The 8,965-nt window shown below is 53.3% G+C and overlaps 1 protein-coding gene across 1 annotated transcript; it reads right to left on the bottom strand.

Moving 5' to 3' along the window:
- Window positions 1-326: 326 nt before the first annotated feature.
- F4812DRAFT_469679 (polyketide synthase) lies at window positions 327-8,649 on the bottom strand. The gene is made up of 4 exons (XM_047938896.1): window positions 8,361-8,649; window positions 8,077-8,310; window positions 7,756-7,993; window positions 327-7,697 (listed from the first exon to the last, which is right to left on the bottom strand). Exons 1-4 carry the CDS (start codon window positions 8,449-8,451, stop codon window positions 437-439), a joined length of 7,824 nt encoding a protein of 2,607 aa, XP_047785267.1. The 5' UTR covers window positions 8,452-8,649; the 3' UTR covers window positions 327-436.
- Between the last annotated feature and the right edge of the window lie 316 nt (window positions 8,650-8,965).

Here is an 8,965-nt window from a genome sequence, read left to right as displayed (position 1 = left end):
ACTGCGTGTGGTTATATGATGACTGGGGCCTCGATCGAGAAGCGCAAACGAAATCATAGATGGCTCCTCCTAGTTATACAGAGTGTATTTGCCATTCTATCCGAAAACTTACTCATGGTGGCTGGTACTTGTGTCTCAAATGTCAGTACCTAATATTTAGCTCGGGAATAATAAAACTAAGGCATCCTAGCCTCCGGATCGCATATAATGGATAATTGATAAGATTATGGGTGAACTCTAACCTACGGACCCCCGAAAACCCAATAGATGAACACATAAAATCCGTCACAAACTATTTAGAAAATCGCACTTTAAAACTCCTGTTTCCGACCCCTCGTTTGGATAAGTTAGGTACAGTATAAGAAAATCTATCATTTCATACAAATATCTCATAGTGGCTCTCGGCCTCGCGCGCCATCGTCCCTACCCGCTCCAATTAAGCAGCCAGAGCGCCATCCACAATCATTCCCGCCAAGTCCTTCATCGATGTCCGGGTATCCAGCAAGTCGAGCATGCTGATGTCTGCTCCGAATGCGGTGTTAAACCAGTTGCGCAGCTCTGCGGCGATCAGGCTGTCCACGCCGTAGTCGGCAACCGTGCGGTTAGCGTCTACTCCAGACACGTCGATAAATAACACCTGCGCCACTGTTGCTACGACGGCGGACGTTACCAACGCGTGAGTCTTGTTGCGCTCCTCAGGACCTTTGGCTATCGCCTCTTCGAAGCTCTGGCGGAGTTCCGCGGTAGCCGAGTTACCGTGGCCCTTATTCTTACTCTGCGCGCCGTCGTCGTCGTGATGTCTCTGAGCGTCTTCGAATGCTCGCATCACCTGCGCTACTCGCGCGTCGCTGTACCAGCGAGGAGTAGGGCCGATATTCCCATTGTTAGCAGCCATCTCCTCCAACTTCTTTTCGGCCATCTCGCGGGGATCGAGGCAGGTAATTATGGTGGACCCGGAAAGAGGATCTTCCTGAACCCCGCTCCACGACTCGGCCTCTTCGCCAATCTTATTGTTGAGGAACGCGATCTCGAGGTATTTCAGGAACTCGTGTTCCGTCACTCCGAGAGCCTTGTTGCGGGCCATCAGGTTGAGGGTAGTGGTGCTCGTGCTGAGGAAACCGACGTCGGTAATGAGACCGAAAGAAGCTGTGGAGGCCGGCAGGCCTTGGCTCCTACGGTACCGGGCGAACATCTCTTGGAAGTTGTTGGCGGCCGTGTAAGCGCTCTGGGTAGCGAGGGCCAAGACGGATTCTAAAGACGTGGTCATGACGAAGAAATCAAGAGGAAGGGATTTTGTCGCTTCGTGCAAGTTGCGAGTTCCGTGAACCTTGGCGGCGAGGCCGGAAGTCCACTGCTCCGTGCTGAGCTTATCGAACGACAGATCCTGGTAGGAAACGGCTGCGTGTACGACTCCCTTTATGGTCTTGTCCTGAGAATATTTCAAGAACACGCGGCGGACATCGTCGGCTTTGCTGACATCGCATCGCACGGAGCTCACCTTGATGCCCCGGGCATCTAGGTCGGCTACGAGAGCTTGGGCTTCGCTGGACTGAGTTCCGCTCCTAGATAAGATGACGAAGTCGCAAGCACCGCGCTCGACCATCCATCTAACAATGCTTCTTCCGAGACCTCCAAGACCGCCTGTGATGATATATCGAGCTTCGGAGTCAAACTGAGCTCGTGGAACCGGCGGGACCATCTTGACCAACGCGTCTGGATCTTGGAAGGTAACTACCAGCTTACCGATGTGCGTGCCCTTGGAGAAACCCAGAAGCACTTGATCCAGCTGGGACACGTCCGAGGAGGTAACGGGCTTGACCGGTCCGATATGTCCGGCGCGGTAGTGCTTATCGACGGACTCCATCAATAAGCGGCCCATCTCGGCGCTGGCGTCCATGACGACACCCAAGTCGAAAGACGAAAAGGTGGCGCTCTTCTGGAAAAGCTCCAAAGCCATGGTCATCGAGTTCTGAACGTCGACACGGCCAACATCCACGTATCTTCCAAGAGGTGCTACGAGCTTGAGCGACTCGTGTAGCATATCTCCCGTCGAAGTACCGAGGATTACGTCGAATCCCTTACCCCCGCTAGCTTCGATGAGCCTGGGAATATCCTTAGGGTCGCGCGAGGAGAATATGTGAGACGCCGGAATTCCTGCTTTCTCTGTTAAGTATCGGGCCTTGTCGGCGGTACCAGCAGTAGCAAAGATCTCGGCTCCTTTGGACCGGGCGAGCTGGATGGCGCAGAGACCCAAACCACCCGTCGCGGATTGGATGAGAACCTTCTCGTTCTTCTTTAGCTTGGTAGCGTGTTCGAACGCGTAAATTGCCGTCATATACACTAGAGGCATCGTAGCCACGTCGACAAAATCGTCTCCCTCTTGCATCCGCTGTGCGAGTCTGGCCGGCGTGCGTACGTAATTACCAAAGTGACCCTTACCCATACCGTATACCTTGTCGCCCGGGCGGAAGTCAACTACATCGGCACCAACCTTGTCGACGACGCCTGAGAATTCCGAAGAGAAGTTGTTCATGTCGAAACGACCTGCCGAGATGGCGAGATCCTTCCAGTTGAGACCTACGGCGGCAACCTTGACTTGAATCCAGTCTTGTGGGAGAGGCTTCCACATCTCTTCGTAAGGCTTGAAGTATAGAGAAGTCAAGATTCCGGGAGTTTCGAACGCGGCACGAACGGGTCCATGGCGGCCAAAAGGTAGCATTTCGGCGCGGCTAGGATGCATTTCTAACTTTTCGTAAAATTCCCCGAGGGCGGTGTCAGGTACAACTCTGCTTACCCAAAGGCAGCCATCCTGCCACACGAACTCGTGATCTTCACTCTCGCCGGTAGACTTGCTCTGCAGGGCCAGTTCCCGATCGATGATCGATTTCGCCAGGTTAGGGTCTTTGACGTCGCTGGCAGGGTCGATGTCGACAAACAAGAACTTTGACGTCGGGTTCTCCGTTCCGATGGTGCGCAGCAGACCTGCCGCAACGCCAGCGTCTGGGTTGGTTCCCTTGACGATACCTGTGCTTGTGAGAGAGACGGTGCTGGAAGCACTGCGGACGATATTCTTGATCATCTGGAGGTGATGCTCGTTGGCGTCGATCATCAAGAAGTCATCCTCCAAAGACACGATGACGCGGGAATTGAGCGGTAAATAAGTGCTCTGGTTGATGGGAAGGATCTCGAATTTGATCTGGCGGCGTTCTAACTCAACAGCAAGTTGGCCTAGTATCTCGGGCTTCTCGTTGGAGTATAAGAGGTACACGTTGGATTCGGTGGCCTGGGGAGTGGCTTTGGCCTCGTTAGTCTCGACGGCGGTGGCAATGATAGTAGAAGCGGTCGTGTAAGGGGCGGGGTAATCATCCAAAGAGAGATCAGTTCCCGAGAAGCCGGCAGCTACGAGAGCAGAGTTCCATTGCTCCAAAGTCAAGAAGGGACTCTCCACGCGACCGTCCGGAATGCCGCTCCAGTAACCTGTCAAGTTTCCTAGCACCAGACCGTGGCCGATGATTGTCCTGGTATTTTCGATCACGATGAGCTTCCCGCCGGGCTTGAGGAGCCTGCGGCAGTTGGTAAGAGTTTCAGAGATGCTAGCCGTGGCGTGTAAACATTCGGAAGCAATTACCACGTCGTATACGGGTTCGAATCCCTGAGTTAGCGGGTCGTTCTCGATGTTCAAGACTGAGAAGTTCATATCTCGGTACTTGGCCATAGCTTCCCGGGCAGCGGATAAGAAACCGCTCGACACATCCGTATAGGTGTATTCCTTGTAGCGCTTGATGCCGTTGTCGTTGGCGAGGGCTTTCATAATGATACGCGTAGCGCCGCCGGTTCCGGCACCGACCTCGAGAATGTTTAGGCTGGGCTCTATATGACCTAGAGCATCGAAGAGCTTTAAGACTTGCGGATATGCACCAGTCATAGTGATACCTTCCTCGTACAAGGATGTGAGCATTCCGTTAGGAACAACGACGTCGAGACCGGACCTGCGTTCGTAGAGGATGTCGTCAATATTATTAAAAATCTCCCTAGCAATCCGGACGTCAGAGCAGTGCTGGTTCTCTTCGACTAGCTTGGTGATAAGCTGTTGTCGTTCGTCGCTTGATAGCTGCTTAGCCTCTTTAACGTAGTCATTGTCGTCGTCCACGCGCTTGCGTACCCACTTCATGAATTCCCGCTGGTTTTCGGCTGCGTGTGCTAGCTCTCCCTTGTGGCCGTAGCGTTCAAATATGTCTACGACCATTAGGGTGGCGAGCCTGTCGAAGACGTCAAACAAGTAACACTTGTCAACATTCTCCTGCGGTGGGGGGAACAGCTTTCCTGCTTGAGACGTCTTGAGGCTGCGGACGTCGGGCTTCCAAGAGAGGCGCATCACGGGGGCACTGAACTCCTTATTTAAGTCTTGAGAGCTCTGCTTCTCGGTATAGCTGATGCAGCGAAGCTGAGGCAAGTCCATAACGACCTCTCCAGACTGGTTTACTAGTTGCATGTTGGCGTAAGCTCCTCGCAAACCCTTTAGCTCGCCACCGGCGATAGCTGTACCCCAGGTCTCCGTGTTGCCATTCTTGATGTATAGCCTGTCGATGTGAGTCGGCACATAGGCAGTGTGAGCAACGTTTGTCTGTCCGCCGTGGCAGGCGATGAGGCCAAGCTGGAAGATAGCGTCTAGAGATGCCGGGTGTAGTGGATAGCTCGACTCGCCGCCCTTGATAGTTCCTGCTGTTGTGTCGAGAGCAACCTTAGCCACCGCTAACTTCCGAGCAGGATCAGCTTGGATTTCGCGCAGGCCCTGGAATGCAGGTCCATAGCCCAGGCCGATCTCCTTGAACGTCTTATACCAGGCGCGAGTGCTAACGGCCCTAGCATCCATCTCGGTAGACAATTTCTTGGACAGAGTAGGCGCGCCTATCTCAACCTTGACGAGACCGGAGCAGTGCTTAGTCCATTGATCCGAGTCCTTGACGACGGAGCTAATGGAAAAGCTGGTCCAGGCCGGAGCCTTTGCAGTGGCAGTATCGACAAGTTCCAAGCTGATGAGAACCTCAACTCCATAGTCGTCGTCAGGAATGCGTAGCGCATTGCTGATAGAGACGTTGCGCAGAGAAAATCCGGTGATGGGGAAAGGCTCGGGCAATTCATTGTAAGCTCGGGAAGCTACTTCTACGGCCATAGCAATGTAGCCGGCGCCGGGGAAAACCGGGTGAGGCAGAAGCCTATGATCGCCGAGCCATGGTAGGTCCTTAAGACGTAAGATATTACGCCACTGAGGCCTGAGCTTGGCGTTACCTGGAAGCTTAGATCCGACGAGGTCGTGGCTTTGAATGTTGCGAGCCCTAAGTTCTTGGCTGAATCGACTCTCGTAGTAATGGATAGGCCCGTATGCGTATTTATAAGGCGGTAAGTCTACGGCCGTGCTACCGTGGACGAGGGTCAGCCCATCTTCGGCGTCAATCTCATCCACCGAATTAACTAGGCCCAGGTCGATCTGAGCATTTAGGCAGAACAATGTCCCTGCGAGATTTAGGATAGAAACTTGGGCATCTTCTTTGCGCTTGAGAGTTGAGAAGTAAGGCTTGGTTTCGTCGACGCTCTTTAGAATCTGAGATACGGGACCCTTAAGCGCAGGGTGCGGGCCGACTTCGACGAGAACGTCAATAGGGTTAGACTCTGAGGTAGCCATGCGTAGTACCGCGTCGGAGAATCTAACGGGAGACTCAAGGTTGGCTCTCCAGTATCGCGGGTTAACGTCGATACCGAGCGATGCCTTCTCGGGGTAAACGGACGACGTCCAAGCTGTTGCTGGATATCTCTGCTTGAGGTCCGCGAGTCCCAGGTCAGCCACGCGAGCGAGACCCTTGGAAAGGAGGCTCTCGTAATCTTCGCCCAGAGCTCGCATGTGGTGCGAGTGATAAGCATTTCCGCCAGTCTGGAGCAGACGGTTGAATTTCCTATCCTGGTCGAGAATTTTAGCTAGGTCTTGTACGGCGTCGATGTCACCGCTGAGCGTGACACTGTTGGGGGAGTTGACGGCGGCAATCTTGATCTTCTCCTCTAAACCAATCAGGTACTCTTGCGCCTCTTCTTGCCCTAAGCCGACAGCAAGCATAGCACCTTGTTGCTTGTTCTTAGATACGGCCTGGCCTCGGAAGTATGCGGCGGCGATAGCCTCTGCAGCCGTGATGCGGCCAGCAGCGTAAGTAGCAGCCATCTCACCCGAAGAGTGGCCGGCGACTCCCGAAGGACGCACGTTCCAGGAGGAAAGAAGGTCAAGCAATGCGACCTGCACCGCGGTGCAGACGGTTTGGGAGACTTCGGGGTGGTGAATGCGGTCCGGCTCGCAGTCGCCTGTAAGGATGTCCTCGATCTTCCACGAGGGCTTTCCCGGGAGCGCACTGAGGACGTAGTCCATGTACTCGATTGATTTCCTGAATACTGCATACTGGCGCAGCTCACGTCCCATCGCAGGCCATTGGGCACCTTGGCCGGTAAATATGAAGCCGAGCTTTGCAGTCTTTGCGGAACTTGAGATAACTGCAAGTTTGCCAAGGCTCTCTTTAAGAGACTGCTCCGGGTCTTCTCTGTTGACGATACTAAAGGTCCTCTGCATCAGCTTAGTGCGCTTCGTTGAGAGGGTGTATGCGTCATCCGCGAGGTTGTGAGCACCAATATTATCGGCCAAGGCAGCGATGTTCAATTTGAGAGAAGCCTCATTGTGAGCAGAGAATGGGAGGACAACCAAGTCGCGAGTGACGGCGTCGGCCTTTCGCACCGATTTGACTTCCTTTGCGAGGGGATAGTGCGGTGGCACTATTTCGCTGTCGATGGGACCATCAATCTCGACCACGTCGGCCAGAGGCTTCTGAGGTGCCGCGTAAACGCCGGGCTTAACGTAGTTGGGAATGACATTGTTAACGTGGTCGATGATGCAGTGGCCGTTAGCACCACCGTATCCAAAAGAGTTGATACTGGCGCGGCGAATCTTGCCGGCAGGCCAGGGCGTCATTTCCCGCAGCACGACTGCCTTGGCCTTTTCTAGGTCAATTTTGGGGTTGAGGTTCTTAACCCCGACGCTAGGGGGGATGACTCCATGTTCTAGCGCCAGTACAACCTTCATGATTCCGGCGATGGCACTTGCGGATTCAGTGTGGCCCAAGTTAGTTTTGATGGAACCAAGATACAGCGGGTCGTCTGCCGACTTCTCGGAAGAGAAAACGTCGCTGATGGTAGATACTTCGATCGGATCTCCGACAGGAGTTCCGGTACCGTGGCATTCGAAGTATGTTGTATCGCCTAGAGGAAGATTTCCAGCATTTTGGTAAGCCTGGCGGATAACCGCTTCCTGGCCCAGATTGCTAGGATGCGTGATACCGCCCGTACGACCGTTGGCGTTGATGGCGGTACCCCTGACTACGGCGCGAATGGGGAAATCGCCCTTGACAGCGTCGGATACCTTTTTCAGGTAAAGCGCGGCGAAACCCTCACCGCGAGCGTAGCCGTCTGCTGAGGCGTCAAAGGTGTGACAGGTGGAAGTAGGTGACAATACACCTAGCTTCGTCATCATGAGCTGAGCGCTGGGGTCCATGATGCAGTTGGAAGCGGCCACGATGGCGGAGTCGCAATCACCGCTCCTAATGGCCGTAACGGCGAGATGGAGCGCATACATGGATGATGAGCATGCGGTATCGAGAGTAACACTAAAAATACGTGCTTAGCATCTAATAATCACTCATACGGGTTGATAAGCAATCTTACCTTGGGCCAAGCAGGTTAAGGATATAATTAATGCGGTTACTGAGGATGCTGATGGAGCTTCCGGTGCTCGCATAGGGTCGGGGGTGATCCGGGTCCCTTCCCGCGATCAGGGTGTGGTCAGTGCTAAAGTTGCCAACAAACACGCCGGTACGCGATCCGGAGAAACTCTCCCACGGCTCTCCAGCATTTTCGAATGCTTCGTATACGACTTCGAGGAGCTTTCTCTGCGAGGGATCCACTAGATATGTGTAGTTAGCAACAACTCTCTTGCAGTTTTCAGGGTGCTCGGCCCCTTTTTTTCTAAATTCCTGCGTAGCTTACTCGTTTCTACTTCTAGGGGTGTCATTCCGAAGAAGGCAGGGTCAAATAGGCGGGGGTCCTCCGCCAGCAGAAAACCTCCGCGAGTCGCGATGCTCCCTGGGCGATCTGGGTTGGGATGGTGAAAACCGCTAAGGGGGAAGCGGTGATCCCCAAATTCTCGGTAGCCGGTCTGCTTGTTTTTCAAAAGCTCCCACAAGCCCGAAGCGTCTTGGACGTCTCCCGGCCATCGGCAACCTAGAATACTTTTAGTAATGGAGCCCGTCAAAGCTGCAAGTACTACTCACCCATGCCGACGATGGCGATCGGCTCCGGATTATTACCGCTGCCGTCGTTCTTCATTTCGGGTGTTCCGTTTGTAGTCGAGTTAGAAGACATGGCTGGTTGAGCTTGTGGTGTGTTGAACTACGAGCTGATGATGATCTATAAGAGTTGAATAAAAAAGAAGGGAGACGCGGCGGAATCTAACCCAAGTACCCAAATAATTCTATGTTTTGCTTGAAAAATAATCTATTCGACCTCATCTCGAACCGCGGCGGCCATGATATAAGTAGTTTATCATGTAGTTGAGACGATGTTGCTTTGCTGACATAATTACCCTCTCTAGAGTCTTACAGCTATAGTCATTAGCTTCGCGATTCCTTCGATACATTCAAGCCGATGAAAGTCGGCCGAAAATGGTGAGTTTCTGGCCTGGGGGTAGTAAGACGCTTCGTTGCCAATTGCTGCGCCTCCCGCATGCCTCTCCAGCTCTAATCCATTATCTACCATTCCGGGGGGGGGGGGGGGGGGGGGGGTGGCCATTTTATTTTAATTGGGGCCCCAATATTTAAAAACTTGAAGAGAAATACAAAATTAAAAACCAATAAAAATAAAAAGCGGTAAAAAATAA

The sequence above is a fragment of the Daldinia caldariorum genome (assembly GCF_022478825.1).
Source record: "Daldinia caldariorum strain CBS 122874 unplaced genomic scaffold F4812scaffold_34, whole genome shotgun sequence".
Classification (NCBI taxonomy): domain Eukaryota; kingdom Fungi; phylum Ascomycota; class Sordariomycetes; order Xylariales; family Hypoxylaceae; genus Daldinia; species Daldinia caldariorum.
The sequence above is the reverse complement of the archived record's forward strand: the minus strand, read 5'-3'. Positions and strand labels throughout refer to the sequence as shown.

Bases quoted from the DNA above. Each gene is read 5' to 3' on its own strand.
- F4812DRAFT_469679 (XM_047938896.1), bottom strand. From the start codon at position 8,451: ATGTCTTCTAACTCGACTACAAACGGAACACCCGAAATGAAGAACGAC. The intron at 8,311-8,360 runs GTGAGTAGTACT...AAAGTATTCTAG, and splicing joins GATCGCCATCGTCGGCATGG to GTTGCCGATGGCCGGGAGAC. The intron at 7,698-7,755 runs GTAAGATTGCTT...ACGTATTTTTAG, and splicing joins CTTAACCTGCTTGGCCCAAG to TGTTACTCTCGATACCGCAT.